Consider the following 15,558-nt stretch of genomic DNA (forward strand, 5'->3'; position numbering starts at 1 on the left):
CTCACCTGGGTCAGTCAGGCTCACCTGGGTCAGTCTCACCTGGGTCAGCGTGAACTCCACCTCCTTGTTGACGTCGTCAGAGCTGAACTCGGTGTCGCTGAAGTTCTCGGAGACGTTGAAAGGAATCTCTCCGTGCTGGTCGGACCTGATGATTCCCCCGGACTCGTCCAGGGAGGAGATGGTTCCCTGAGGAGGAGAAGGAGGAGGAGGAGGAAGAGGAGGAGGAGGAGGAAGAGGAAGAGGAGGAGACACCGTGATGAGCTTCACCTGGACTCTGTATGTGTACGGTATATATATATATATATATATATATATATATATATATATATATATATATATATATATTGAATTGTGTAACGTTCTGTCCTTAAATCAAGAAAAACATCCTAGGAGGTCGACTGTGTATCTTTTTCTCGTTCCATCGAGATACTCAGTATTTTTATGGTGTCAAATATCCTATATATTGTAGATTGTGTGAGATTAATCAAACTTTTGAACAAGTTTGTCCTTATGAAACTCACATGCTTTGTTAAAAGAAGTCAGGACAGCCTCTTCCTGATACAGACAAGGGTTTCGACTGTCCTGGGGACAGCTGTCCCATTGTCCTTGAGGTTAACTAAAGGTTAACTGGACGCATCTGTTCAGACTTCCCGTTTTGGCCGGAAGGCATTTGACCCATTTGACCCATTTGACCCATGTGACCCATTGACCTTTTGTGTTCTTTTAAAAACTTTAAGCTCCTGATCAGTTCTAAAGATGTCTGTGTACTACCACACACAATGTGTGACCTTTTAACCCCGACAGTCCACTCTTATCTACCTTATATGTCATTTCCTGTTTCCCATTCTAAATAAAAAGCTGATGCAGAGGAGGAACCGCCGAAGCATTTCGTCGAGAGCATCCATAGAGAGCCATGTTGCTCTGCAAAGCTCCGACTTTGCTTCCCTTTCTGCAGAAAGCGCCTTAAAAATCATTTCTAACAGTCTCTGTGTCTTTCCTCATTATGAATTTAGGGATCCAACAATTGCCATACAGAAATGATATGATACTCAATGTAAATGTGTAAATGATTCCTTTTCTACTGTACCTTACCCCCAATAAAAATATATTTTTTTTAAATTAAAAAAAAAAGAATAGCTTCAAGCCCATAGATTTTATAAAGGTTTTAGTGTGGATAGGACCAGGCCGACTCTCTATTTGGGCACTTGGACACCTAGCCTGCCAAAATGTGTTTTTAACCTCTGAAGGGAATCTGGCTCTACGATACTTTGATGATTCTATGGTACATGGTGCGTCAGGTGCGTCAGGTGCGTCAGGTGCGTCAGGTGCGTCAGGTGCGTCAGGTTCTGGTCCTACCAGCTCCCGGGTCTCCTTGGTGTAGCTGAAGGTGAAGGGGATCTTGGGACGGATGTTGGCCGCCTGTTTCCTCATGGACACCGTGTCCATCAGCAGGTTGATGAGGACGTGGTCGTTCTCCAACAGCGTCACGTCCCCGTCCCGCCGCTCAAACGCCACGTTGGTCTTGATGGGGCCGATGTTGGCGTGAATCTGTCCCGGAGACGCCTGCTGGTCCGGCTGGGGGGACAGGGGGGGGCAAGGTCAGACCTGCAACTCTGCAGAGCTCAAAGGGACAAACAGCTGCGTCACCTTTCAAACTTAAATTGACCTTTCGTCAGTTTTCTGATCGGTTCAATCAGAAACATCCGGTTTATCCGGTTGGACCAAACCGCCGTCTCTCTCGTTCACATCAATGGAAAAAGGTTTTACTGCCTTGTATCGAAATTTAAATCACTGGATTATATTTTTAAACTTTGTTTTAGAAAAAGCAACACTTTTATCTCCAAACTGGCAGAAATCTGATCCTGTACTGTAGTGTTATTAGCAGGATGTCCAAGTAATTTGCTGTAGGAAGTACTGACAGGAATCAGCAGGAGAGACCACGTCTCTCCAGTGTTAGCGTCGCTCCATTGGCTACCTGTAAAATTCAGAATCCAATTTAAAATGTTATTACTTGCGTATAAAGCCCAAAATGGCTTAGCTCCGCAGTATTTACAAGACCTGATAGAGCCTTATGTTCCTGGCAGAGCTCTCCGTTCTCAGAGTGCAGGTTTACTCGTAGTTCCTAGAGTATCTAAATGTAGATTTGGAGGGCGGGCGTTCTGCTATCAGGCACCATTACTATGGAACCAACTTCCAATCTGGGTTAAGGAGGCTGACACCACCTCCACCTTTAAAACTAAACTTAAAACCTTTCTGTTTAGTAAAGCCTATAGTTAGTGTTTAGTAAACCTCTAGCTGGTGTTGGTAAATCTCTAGGTAGTGTAAACTCTAGGCTGGCTGACGATGCCCCCCTCTGACCTCTGACCCCCCCTACCGTTGCCTGGGCCGGCGGCTGGCTGACGATGCCCCCCCCGTGACCCCTGACCCCTGACCCCCCTACCGTTGCCTGGGCCGGCGGCTGGCTGACGATGCCCTCGTACAGCTCCGTGTCCAGCACCATGTTGGGCCCCAGGTCCAGCGGGGCGGGGCACTTCCTGCGGGCGGCGTGGTACGACCGGTCCTCGGCGCTGGACTCGGCGCTGCTGCTGCACAGCGCCAGGAGGAGCGGCTCCTTGGCCCGCTGGATCCGGATGGCTCGTTTCCCACAATTCAGCTGGGCGGCGACAGGAGGAGGAAGAGCGTTAAGCCTGGATTAAGGTTCTGCGTTAAACCAACGCAGAGCCGACGCCGTTGCCGCGACGCCGTTGCCGCGACGCCGTTGCCGCGACGCCGTTGCCGCGACGCCGTTGCCGCGACGCCGTTGCCGCGACGCCGTTGCCGCAACGCCGTTGCCGCAACGCCGTTGCCGCAACGCCGCTGCGAACCTTCGTTCTTCTCCGTCTCTCCATTTTTCCGCCGTGCAAAACCCCCCAGAGCGCTAGTTAATACTTGGTTTAGCTTCCGGTTTTTCCGGTCACAGTGAATCAAAGACATTAAGGACAACTGTGAGGTTAATTAACCTTTAAACTTGTTTTTGTCCTTACGAAACTGTCACATGCTTGGTCAACAGAAGTCACAACAGCCACTTCCTGATCTACTCAGGGTTTTGGACTGTTCTGGTGACGTCTGTCTACTGTAGTGTCATGAACCAATCACACGTTTTCACTTCTACCCATTGTCTACTGTTCACTGTCCATATACGATCAGTTCCTGTCAAGTTTCTCAATAAAAGCATCATGCAGGAGGAGGAACTTTGGGGAAGCTCAGGAGTTCTCAATGAGAGCCTCGTTGCCCTGCACTCCTCTGCTCCCCTTCTGCAGAAGGGCGCTAAAACCATTCCAAGCAGTCTCTGTTGTCTTTCCTCGTTACAAACTTATGTAATGTTGATTTAGACCTAACACAACTATTGTGCAAAAAAAAAAAAAAAAATTACACACACACGAAGAAAAGAGGCTGACAGTTCACGACTGCTTTACGAACCGGAACCGGAAAGGCGTTGCTACCAAACAAACCAATCACAGCCCTCGGTCTGCGTTGGGTCTGCAACCTCTTGACGCGTAGTTACAAGTTTTGGGAGGTGCAGGTCAGGCTACGGCGTAGGCGACGGCGTCGATTTAACGTGGAACATAATCCAGCCTTTAGGTGCAGCTAACGGTTTCTGGGTCGGTTCCCGGTATCAGGTCCCAGGTATCTGTCTCTGTCTCGAGGGAACACGGCTCACTTCGGTGACGGTGAACTGACGGTGAACTCACCTTGGTAACGGTGAACTCCACCTCCTCGCCCACGTCCTCCTCCGTGAACTCGATGTCGCTGAGATTCTCCTTGGGGTCGAAGGGCAGCTCTCCGTGGCCCTCGGACTGGATCAGGCCCTCGCCGTCCTTCAGGCTGGCGATGGAGCCCTGCAGTTCCCAAACACACGTTAGTTCCCAAACACAGGTTAGTTCCCAAACACACGGGTTAGTTCCCAAACACAGGTTAGTTCCCAAACACACGGGATAGTTCCCAAACACACGGGTTAGTTCCCAAACACACGGGTTAGTTCCCAAACACACGGGTTAGTTCCCAAACACACGGGTTAGTTCCCAAACACCCCACCAGCAGACACAGACTTCGTTCCAGGGTTTCCGTTGTCCGGTAATTGCCGGACTTTGTCCGGTAAAATATGCCGAAGTCCGGTATTTTATAATCTCTCCGGTCAAAATGTCCGGTGAAAATACTCACTGGTGCTGCGGGACTAGAGTCCCCGGGAGTACCGCAGAGGGACACGCCGAGCCTCGGTGCCGGGAGCCGGGAGGAAGCGGAGCTGTGGCGCCGACATCCACGTGTGCGTTGATTTTTGGTTCCGCGTCGCACCGACGCAGAGCCTACGGCGTAGAGTACGCGTCGCCGCGTACCTTACGCCGTAGGATATGCGCAAGCTTCTGCAATATTTATTTATTTTTTGAAGTTACGCTCATGAGTCAATTGACGGGACCTGACGGGAAATTGACTGTTTTTCAATAAAAATACTATTAAATGACTTGCATTGATATCGTACTACTGCATATAATTTATTTTTAACCTCAATAAATTCATATAGCCTATGTGACCGGAATTTCAAACATTTGTCCGGTAAATTAAAACCCTGCCGGTCACATTGTCCGGTGCCAATTTTTTCTAGCGGTGGCACGATGGTATTGTGCGCCTGTTTTCCAAAGGGTAACACTGGGATAGGGGGGAGGAGAAAAAAAATACATCTCCACACTGAATATCATACAATACACAGTATCAAAAAACACCTTGCAGCACACGAAGCCCGTCAATTGCCCGTCAATTGGCGTAAGGTACGCGGCGTCGCCGCGTACCTTACGCCGTAGGCTCTGCGTCGGTGCGACGCAGAACCAAAAATCAACGCACACGTGGATGTCGGCGCCGCAGCTCCGCTTCCTCCCGGCTCCCGGCACCGAGGCTCGGCGTGTCGCTCCGCCGAGGCTCGGCGTGTCCCTCCGCCGGGGCTCGGCGTGTCCCTCCGCGGTACTCCTGGGGACTCTAGTCCCGCAGCACCAGTGAGTATTTTCACCCGACATTTTGACCGGAGAGATTATAAAATACCGGACTTCGGCATATTTTACCGGACAAAGTCCGGCAATTACCGGACAACGGAAACCCTGATACCATCGTGTCGCCGCCGGTGTATCCGAAGTCAAAAACAGTTTTCTAAGCTGACCTAATAAACCTGATTCTGATTCTACTGACCTTCTCGCGGGTCTCGGGGCCCGGTTCTACCAACCTTCTCGCGGGTCTCGGGGCCCGGTTCTACCAACCTTCTCGCGGGTCTCCAGCGTGTGGCTGAAGGTCCCGGGGATCTTCAGCTTGACGTTGGTGGCCCTGCGTTTCTCCGAGACGATGTCGGTCAGCAGGTTGATGAGCACCTGGTCGTCCTGCAGCAGCGTCACGCCGCTGTCCTTCCTCTCGAACGGCAGGTTGGTCCGGACCGGACCGATGGTGACGAACACCTGACCCGGGTACTGCCGCTCCCCGGGCTGCAGAGGAGAGACCTGGTTAGACCCTCCCCCTCAGGGTAGCAGGACCACACCCGGTTACAGACCCTCCCACAGGGTACCAGGTAGTGCTGGGCGGTATGACCAAAAATTTATATCACGGTATTTATTTTTCATGCACAACTGGGTGTTAACCACATTTTCTAATGATTTGGAAAGAAATTGCTGCAGTAAATTGGCTTAGAATGGCCTGTTTTACTGTCATGAGGAACATTAATGTCCACACTAGTATAAATAAATTTGATTTAGGCTTTTCAAAAGGAAAAAATCTTTTACAAAATTACAAGGTAGAAAATATTTATTGAACATAAAAAACTGAACATGTTTTAATTTCCAGCATTCTGTTGTTTTGGTTCCACCTGCTGGTGAATGTTGGTAAAATTCTTATGTGGTTACTTTTTGGTTGACCAACGATTTATGTTTGTGGTGCAACAGTTACGGAGCGGCCAGTCTATTTCCTTATTTTACAACAACGTTATTAATTGTTCGGTTTTTTTCCCACTTATTCCACCGAACACCGAAAGTGTTTTTTTACCATTTTTGGCCGAACAATATCTGTTACTGAACAATCGGTGCATCACTGCTGCTAAACAGTCCCCTCACAAACAGTGTCCAGCGGCGCTAGCGTAGCGCTACGTTCCCAACGTTGTGTAGCTACTGTACAAACTCACCGGTATTACGGTGTATGAAACATTCATATCATAAGAAAAACAAACACCCGTATTCGGTATGAACCGGTATGAACCGGTATACCGCCCAGCACTAGTACCAGGACCACACCTGGTTACAGACCCCCTCCCCCACAGGGAATCGTACCTGCGGCTCCACGATGGGCTGACTGACCACGGCCTCGTAAATCTCCTCCCCCACGTTCTCCGTTCCTCCTGGAGCCACTTTCACGTCCGTCGCCCGCAGGTGGTTCTGGTGAGGGAACAGAGGGTGGAGGTGAGGGAACAGAGGGTGGAGGTGAGGGAACCAGAAGGGTGGAGGTGAGGGAACAGAGGGTGGAGGTGAGGGAACAGAGGGTGGAGGTGAGGGAACCAGAAGGGTGGAGGTGAGGGAACCAGAAGGGTGGAGGTGAGGGAACAGAGGGTGGAGGTGAGGGAACAGAGGGTGGAGGTGAGGGAACCAGAAGGGTGGAGGTGAGGGAACCAGAAGGGTGGAGGTGAGGGAACAGAGGGTGGAGGTGAGGGAACCAGAAGGGTGGAGGTGAGGGAACAGAAGGGTGGAGGTGAGGGAACAGAGGGTGGAGGTGAGGGAACAGAAGGGTGGAGGTGAGGGAACAGAGGGTGGAGGTGAGGGAACAGAGGGTGGAGGTGAGGGAACAGAAGGGTGGAGGTGAGGGAACAGAGGGTGGAGGTGAGGGAACCAGGAGGGTGGAGGTGAGGGAACAGAGGGTGGAGGTGAGGGAACCAGAAGGGTGGAGGTGAGGGAACAGAGGGTGGAGGTGAGGGAACAGAGGGTGGAGGTGAGGGAACAGAGGGTGGAGGTGAGGGAACAGAGGGTGGAGGTGAGGGAACCAGAAGGGTGGAGGTGAGGGAACCAGAAGGGTGGAGGTGAGGGAACAGAGGGTGGAGGTGAGGGAACCAGAAGGGTGGAGGTGAGGGAACCAGAAGGGTGGAGGTGAGGGAACCAGAAGGGTGGAGGTGAGGGAACCAGAAGGGTGGAGGTGAGGGAACAGAGGGTGGAGGTGAGGGAACAGAAGGGTGGAGGTGAGGGAACAGAGGGTGGAGGTGAGGGAACAGAGGGTGGAGGTGAGGGAACAGAAGGGTGGAGGTGAGGGAACAGAGGGTGGAGGTGAGGGAACCAGAAGGGTGGAGGTGAGGGAACAGAGGGTGGAGGTGAGGGAACCAGAAGGGTGGAGGTGAGGGAACCAGAAGGGTGGAGGTGAGGGAACCAGAAGGGTGGAGGTGAGGGAACAGAGGGTGGAGGTGAGGGAACCAGGAGGGTGGAGGTGAGGGAACCAGAAGGGTGGAGGTGAGGGAACAGAGGGTGGAGGTGAGGGAACCAGGAGGTGGAGGTGAGGGAACAGAGGGTGGAGGTGAGGGAACAGAGGGTGGAGGTGAGGGAACAGAGGGTGGAGGTGAGGGAACCAGGAGGGTGGAGGTGAGGGAACAGAGGGTGGAGGTGAGGGAACAGAGGGTGGAGGTGAGGGAACAGAGGGTGGAGGTGAGGGAACAGAGGGTGGAGGTGAGGGAACAGAGGGTGGAGGTGAGGGAACCAGAAGGGTGGAGGTGAGGGAACCAGGAGGGTGGAGGTGAGGGAACCAGAAGGGTGGAGGTGAGGGAACAGAGGGTGGAGGTGAGGGAACAGAGGGTGGAGGTGAGGGAACCAGAAGGGTGGAGGTGAGGGAACAGAGGGTGGAGGTGAGGGAACCAGAAGGGTGGAGGTGAGGGAACAGAGGGTGGAGGTGAGGGAACAGAGGGTGGAGGTGAGGGAACCAGAAGGGTGGAGGTGAGGGAACCAGAAGGGTGGAGGTGAGGGAACAGAGGGTGGAGGTGAGGGAACAGAGGGTGGAGGTGAGGGAACAGAGGGTGGAGGTGAGGGAACCAGAAGGGTGGAGGTGAGGGAACCAGAAGGGTGGAGGTGAGGGAACAGAGGGTGGAGGTGAGGGAACAGAGGGTGGAGGTGAGGGAACAGAGGGTGGAGGTGAGGGAACAGAGGGTGGAGGTGAGGGAACCAGAAGGGTGGAGGTGAGGGAACAGAGGGTGGAGGTGAGGGAACCAGAAGGGTGGAGGTGAGGGAACAGAGGGTGGAGGTGAGGGAACAGAGGGGTGGAGGTGAGGGAACCAGAAGGGTGGAGGTGAGGGAACAGAGGGTGGAGGTGAGGGAACAGAGGGTGGAGGTGAGGGAACAGAAGGGTGGAGGTGAGGGAACCAGAAGGGTGGAGGTGAGGGAACCAGAAGGGTGGAGGTGAGGGAACCAGAAGGGTGGAGGTGAGGGAACAGAGGGTGGAGGTGAGGGAACAGAGGGTGGAGGTGAGGGAACAGAGGGGTGGAGGTGAGGGAACAGAGGGTGGAGGTGAGGGAACAGAGGGTGGAGGTGAGGGAACCAGAAGGGTGGAGGTGAGGGAACAGAGGGTGGAGGTGAGGGAACCAGGAGGGTGGAGGTGAGGGAACAGAAGGGTGAGGGAAAAAAGTCGAAATGTCGAGAAAAAAAGTCGAAATGTCGAGAAAAAAGTCGAAATGTCGAGAAAAAAGTCGAAATGTTGAGGAAAAAAGTGGAAATGTCGAGAAAGAAAAGGCGAAATGTCGAGAAAAAAAGTCGAAATGTCGAGAAAAAAAGTCGAAATGTCGAGAAAAAAGTCGAAATGTCGAGAAAAAAGTCGAAATGTTGAGGAAAAAAGTCGAAATGTCGAGAAAAAAGTCGAAATGTCGAGAAAAAAGTCGAAATGTTGAGGAAAAAAGGCGAAATGTCGAGAAAAAAAGTCGAAATGTCGAGAAAAAAAGTCGAAATGTCGAGAAAAAAAGTCAAAATGTCGAGAAAAAAGTCAAAATGTTGAGGAAAAAGTCGAAATGTCGAGAAAAAAAGTCGAAATGTCGAGAAAAAAGTCAAAATGTTGAGGAAAAAGTCAAAATGTCGAGAAAAAAAGTCGAAATGTCGAGAAAAAAGTCAAAATGTTGAGGAAAAAGTCGAAATGTCGAGAAAAAAAAGTCGAAATGTCGAGAAAAAAAGTCGAAATGTTGAGAAAAAAGTCAAAATGTTGAGGAAAAAGTCGAAATGTCGAGAAAAAAAGGTCGAAATGTCGAGAAAAAAAGTTGAAATGTTGAGGAAAAAGTCGGAATGTCGAGAAAAAAAGTCGAAATGTCGAGAAAAAAGTCAAAATGTTGAGGAAAAAGTCGAAATGTCGAGAAAAAAAGGTCGAAATGTCGAGAAAAAAAGTCGAAATGTTGAGGAAAAAGTCGAAATGTCGAGAAAAAAAAGTCGAAATGTCGAGAAAAAAAGTCGAAATGTCGAGAAAAAAAGTCGAAATGTCGAGAAAAAAAGTTGAAATGTTGAGGAAAAAGTCGGAATGTCGAGAAAAAAAGTCGAAATGTCGAGAAAAAAGTCAAAATGTTGAGGAAAAAGTCGAAATGTCGAGAAAAAAAGGTCGAAATGTCGAGAAAAAAAGTCGAAATGTTGAGGAAAAAGTCGAAATGTCGAGAAAAAAAAGTCGAAATGTCGAGAAAAAAAGTCGAAATGTCGAGAAAAAAAGTCGAAGTTGAAATGGCTGAAATGAAATAATTCGGACGGTGAGGGAACCATGAAGTCGCGGTACCTTCTCCTTGCAGCCGGTGAAGTGGACTCGGACCCCCGGCGTCATGGCTTTCGGGTTCCCAAAGAAGCCGTCGAAGCTGAACGTGTATTTCTCCAGGTCCTCCCTCTCGATGTAGCCGAAGGTCGGCTGCAGGTCCGGGACCGGAGACAGAACCGGAGACAGAACCGGAGACAGAACCGGAGACAGAACCGGAGACAGAACCAGAGACAGAACCGTTACTGAAGCTGGACCAGCCCAGACCCCAGACCTGCAGCGGGTCCAGACCGGTCCCTGAACTCACCCCGATGAAGGAGATGATCCCGGTGGATCTGCCGGGAGGAGGCCTGGGGACAGAGGGAGGATCAGTCGCCACGGCAACAGCGCCGTCACGGCAACAGAGTCGGCAACAGAGTCGTCGCGGCAACGTCATGGCAACAGCGTCGTCACGACTACAGCGTTGTCGCGGCAACGTCGTCGTCATGGTAACGGCACCGGCGCTACAGACGGTTCACTTACTTCTCGAAGGTGCGCTTGGCCAGCAGCCCCAGAGCTCGGGCCAGCTTGGGTTCTGGTCTCGGTTTGGGGGCCGGCTCGGCGGCAGGAACCGGATCCGTCTCCGGTTCTGTCGCCACGGCGACGGCGGCGACGGTTTCCATTTTAGCGGTTTCTCCTGGAACCGTCTCCCCGGGCGGAGCCGAGATCAGAGCTTTGATCTGACGACCAGAGAGGAGAAACATCAGCTGACCCGCTCAGACCTGATGGTGGACCCTGGTACCAGAGGTTCAGGACCAGTAGCCTGGTCCCGACCGGGTTCTGCTGCCGGTCCAGTACTCACCCACTCCGGCTGGTCCGGCGGGGGGTTCGGCAGCGGCTCCTCCGCTACCACCTGAACACAAACAAGCGGTTAGCGGTTCCAGTCCAACAACCGGTTCTGACCAGTGTTGTTTCCGTCAACGATAACGATGATGAAATTATTTCGTTGACGCACCTTTGTTCATGCCGATAGCGAGACGTGACGAGCTTAACGAGCTCTTTGATGAATAAAACATGACGAGACGTGTTTGAGTTGACGAGATGAAAATGTTAGCGGGTCAGACGTTCAAAATGCAGGACATTTCTGCCTGACATGTCCGTCAAGTCTGGCATGTCTGGCTTGTTGTGTAGCGTTAGCAGCATGTTTTGTAGCATTAGCAGCATGTTTTGTAGCATTAGCAGCATGTTTTGTAGCATTAGCAGCGTGTTTAACCATGTTTACATCGGTGTGTCCTCTCTCTGTGTTTAAACTTGTCCAGTTAGACCAGGCTAGTCTGCTAGCTTTAGGCTAAAACAGAATATACCTTTTATTATTGTAAAACTAGACTAAAACCTTTTTGAGTTTTCGTCGACTAAAACCTTTTTGAGTTTTCGTCGACTAAAACTTTTTTGAGTTTTCGTCGACTAAAACTAGACTAACACCTTTGAGTTTTCGTCGACTAAAACTAGAATAAAACCTTTTGAGTTTTCGTCGACTAAAACTATCACATATAGAAATGACTAAAATGTGACTAATAAGCATTTTCGTCCAAAGACTAAGACTAAATCTAAACTGGCTCCAGAAACAACACTGGTCCTGACCCGGGGCGGGTACCCCGGGGGGGGGCCCCTGCAGGGGGGCCCAACCAGGACTCACCTCTGCTGGCCAGCCGGGGGGGGGGAAGGCCGGGAAGAACGGGGCCGGGATCCCTGGGGGGCAGGCGGAGACGTCCGGGGGGGGCCCCACCGGAGGGGGGGGGCACCCCTGGGGGCAGGATGGGGGGCACCAGCCCCGCTGGGGGGACCGGGGCCCCCGGGGGGACGGGAGGAAGCGGAGGTTCAGGTCCCCAGGGGTCAGGGGGGACCTCGGGCCCCCAGGGGGCCGGTCCGGACCTCCAGTCTGGGGGGGGCACCCAGTCGTCGGGGTAGGGCCCCCAGCCCGGGGGAGGGGGGCCTCTGGGGTCCCAGCCCGGAGGAGGGGGCCCATGGGGGTCCCAGTCCGGGTGGGGGGGGCCTCTCTGGTACCAGTCGGGGTGCGGGGGGCCCCTGGGGTCCCAGTCCATGGGCTCTCGGGGGTCCCAGTGTGGAGGGTGGGGCCCCCGGTGGTACCAGTCCGGGGGGTAGGGGCCCCTGGGGCCCCAGGCTCCGGGCGGGCGGGGGCCCCAGTCCTCGGGCGGGGGCCCCCAGCCCCCGGGAGGGGGGGGACCCCACCCACCGGGAGGGGGGGGGGCCCCAGCCAGGAGCACCCATGTGGAAGGGGGGCCCGTCTTCACCTGCACAGACAAATGGAAAAATAAAACATGAATAAAACAGGAGCAAATAAAACAAAAAAAGACCAAATAAAACAAAAAAAAGGACCAAATAAAACCAAAAAAGGACCAAATAAAACAAAAAAGGACCAAATAAAACAAAAAAGGACCAAATAAAACAAACAAAGGACCAAATAAAACAAAAAAAATGGACCAAATAAAACAAAAAAAAAAGGACCAAATAAAACAAAAAAAAAAGGACCAAATAAAACAAAAAAAAAAAGGACCAAATAAAACACAAACAAAAAAAGGACCAAATAAAACAAACAAAAAAGGACCAAATAAAACAAAAAAAGGACCAAATAAAACAAAAAAAAGGACCAAACAAAACAAAAAAAGGACCAAATAAAACAAAAAAAAGGACCAAATAAAACACGAATAAAAAAGGACCAAAAAAAACACAAACAAAAAAGGACCAAATAAAACAAACAAAAAAGGACCAAATAAAACAAAAAAGGACCAAATAAAACAAAAAAGGACCAAATAAAACAAACAAAGGACCAAATAAAACAAACAAAAAAGGACCAAATAAAACAAACAAAAAAGGACCAAATAAAACAAAAAAAAGGACCAAATAAAACAAAAAAAAGGACCAAATAAAACAAAAAAAGGACCAAATAAAACAAAAAAAAGGACCAAATAAAACACGAATAAAAAAGGACCAAATAAAACACGAATAAAAAAGGACCAAAAAAAACACAAACAAAAAAGGACCAAATAAAACAAACAAAAAAGGACCAAATAAAACAAACAAAAAAGGACCAAATAAAACAAAAAAAAGGACCAAATAAAACAAAAAAAAAGGACCAAATAAAACAAAAAAAAAGGACCAAATAAAACAAAAAAAAGGACCAAATAAAACAAAAAAAAAGGACCAAATAAAACAAAAAAAGGACCAAATAAAACAAAAAAAGGACCAAATAAAACAAAAAAAGGACCAAATAAAACAAAAAAAGGACCAAATAAAACACACAAAAAAAGGACCAAATAAAACACAAACAAAAAAAGGACCAAATAAAACAAACAAAAAAGGACCAAATAAAACAAAAAAAGGACCAAATAAAACAAAAAAAAGGACCAAATAAAACACGAATAAAAAAGGACCAAATAAAACAAACAAAAAAGGACCAAATAAAACAAACAAAAAAGGACCAAATAAAACAAAAAAAAGGACCAAATAAAACAAAAAAAAGGACCAAATAAAACAAAAAAAAGGACCAAATAAAACACGAATAAAAAAGGACCAAATAAAACACGAATAAAAAAGGACCAAAAAAAACACAAACAAAAAAGGACCAAATAAAACAAACAAAAAAGGACCAAATAAAACAAAAAAAAAGGACCAAATAAAACAAAAAAAAAGGACCAAATAAAACAAAAAAAAAGGACCAAATAAAACAAAAAAAGGACCAAATAAAACAAAAAAAGGACCAAATAAAACAAAAAAAGGACCAAATAAAACAAACAAAAAAAGGACCAAATAAAACACAAACAAAAAAAGGACCAAATAAAACAAACAAAAAAAGGACCAAATAAAACAAACAAAAAAAGGACCAAATAAAACACAAACAAAAAAAGGACCAAATAAAACAAACAAAAAAGGACCAAATAAAACAAAAAAAGGACCAAATAAAACAAAAAAAAGGACCAAACAAAACAAAAAAAGGACCAAATAAAACAAAAAAAGGACCAAATAAAACACGAATAAAAAAGGACCAAAAAAAACACAAACAAAAAAGGACCAAATAAAACAAACAAAAAAGGACCAAATAAAACAAACAAAAAAGGACCAAATAAAACAAACAAAAAAGGACCAAATAAAACAAAAAAAAGGACCAAATAAAACAAAAAAAAGGACCAAATAAAACACGAATAAAAAAGGACCAAATAAAACAAAAAAAAGGACCAAATAAAACAAAAAAAAGGACCAAATAAAACACGAATAAAAAAGGACCAAAAAAAACACAAACAAAAAAGGACCAAATAAAACAAACAAAAAAGGACCAAATAAAACAAACAAAAAAGGACCAAATAAAACAAACAAAAAAGGACCAAATAAAACAAAAAAAAGGACCAAATAAAACAAAAAAAAGGACCAAATAAAACACGAATAAAAAAGGACCAAATAAAACACAAACAAACGAACCAAAAAAAGGAACAAATAAAACACAAACAAAAAAAGGAACAAATAAAACAAAGGCAAACATAATATCAAACACTGGACAAGCATTAGCTACAACAAGGTCGTCTAGATCAGTTTTAAAAACATCTTTCCAGTTTGGTTTGATTTGATCTGCTGCCATAAACCAGAATAAAATATTTAGTTGTTTTGATTCTGGGGCTGTAGATATTTCCAGAGGGGGGACCGTCCTCACCCACACTGGGATGGTTGTATATAAATTAGAGCTACTATACTAGACTATACTGTACCATAACTATACTATACTAAACTATACTGTACCAGGGCTGTACGCTTACTTTTTTGAATGGTAGCACTGGTGCTAGCAAGTTAAAAATTTTAGTAGCACAAATAAAAATTTACTAGCACACCCGGGTGGACAGTTAGTAGGGGTGTAACGATACACTAATCTCACGATACGGTACGATACACGATATTGAGGTCACGATAACGATACGATACGATATTATAGCAATATTTTTTTAACAACCTTGAATGAGGAACATATGACTGGAAAAAATGGTCTTTTATTTGAAAGACACAAAATACAAAAACAATACTGTGCGTTTGCCCTATTGTTCCAGTTTGTAATGCTTTATAACTGTTTAAGTTTTAAAGAGAAAGCCAGGCCAACCATTTTCCACAAACTGAACTAAAAGTAAATGTCAGGTTTGCATTATGATCTTCAGTTTCAGACAAGTACAAATATTTAGACACAAACTGAATAGTTTCTCTCATGTATGATTTAACTTTTTTCTTTTCCAGAAATGTAACAACTAAAATTAAATAAATAAATAAAAGTAAATAAATACATACAATTTTACATAATAAAAAAGATTGATTCATGCTCACCTTATAAGTGTAAGAGGAGATTTATTTTGGTTATTTTGGTAATTCAGGGTTCATTATTTTATAAATATATTCTTTATATTGTGATGTAAATCAGGGACTATAATTACACTAGTCAGTTTATCTGTAGTTGTTAATATGTTTTAGATTGGGCGGAGTGATACAGCACTAGCTCCTGTGTTGATGTTCTAAAATCCTACACTGTTGAGCGGACAGTAAAGTACTCTCAAACTCAGCAGAAGTTTCCCCGTGTTTATCCTACGCACGACCCGAAAAAGGTTTAATTTAATAAGGTAAGGCTTAACTCTACACCAGACTTAAAAGTTCAGAGCTCAAAACCCCGCTAGACTCCCGTGATCGCGACCGCAAAAAGGTACTACTTTCTTCTGAGCGGAGTAAGATTTTGGTCCGCGTTTCGAGGCGCAGTCGCCACGCGCGCTCGGATCATGGATG

At 47.2% G+C, this 15,558-nt stretch overlaps 1 protein-coding gene across 2 annotated transcripts in view; it reads right to left on the minus strand.

The window, feature by feature from the left end:
• Positions 1-15,558, minus strand: part of si:dkeyp-121d4.3 (uncharacterized) — a 40,866-nt gene that overhangs the window by 22,710 nt on the left and 2,598 nt on the right. Inside the window, exons 2-12 of one of the 2 annotated variants that reach the window (XM_061745941.1) lie at positions 11,426-12,041; positions 10,592-10,642; positions 10,273-10,469; positions 10,058-10,100; positions 9,778-9,903; positions 6,336-6,440; positions 5,283-5,501; positions 3,732-3,878; positions 2,441-2,653; positions 1,357-1,575; positions 25-186 (exon numbers count right to left, since the gene is read on the minus strand). In XM_061745941.1, the coding sequence (XP_061601925.1) occupies positions 25-186; positions 1,357-1,575; positions 2,441-2,653; positions 3,732-3,878; positions 5,283-5,501; positions 6,336-6,440; positions 9,778-9,903; positions 10,058-10,100; positions 10,273-10,469; positions 10,592-10,642; positions 11,426-11,755 (1,812 nt within the window). In that variant the 5' untranslated portion in view covers positions 11,756-12,041. The remainder of the gene's footprint in view (positions 1-24; positions 187-1,356; positions 1,576-2,440; positions 2,654-3,731; positions 3,879-5,282; positions 5,502-6,335; positions 6,441-9,777; positions 9,904-10,057; positions 10,101-10,272; positions 10,470-10,591; positions 10,643-11,425; positions 12,042-15,558) is intronic. The other variant, XM_061745942.1, reaches the window with a different exon arrangement.

The sequence above is a fragment of the Cololabis saira genome, chromosome 17 (assembly GCF_033807715.1).
Source record: "Cololabis saira isolate AMF1-May2022 chromosome 17, fColSai1.1, whole genome shotgun sequence".
Classification (NCBI taxonomy): Eukaryota; Metazoa; Chordata; class Actinopteri; order Beloniformes; family Belonidae; genus Cololabis; species Cololabis saira.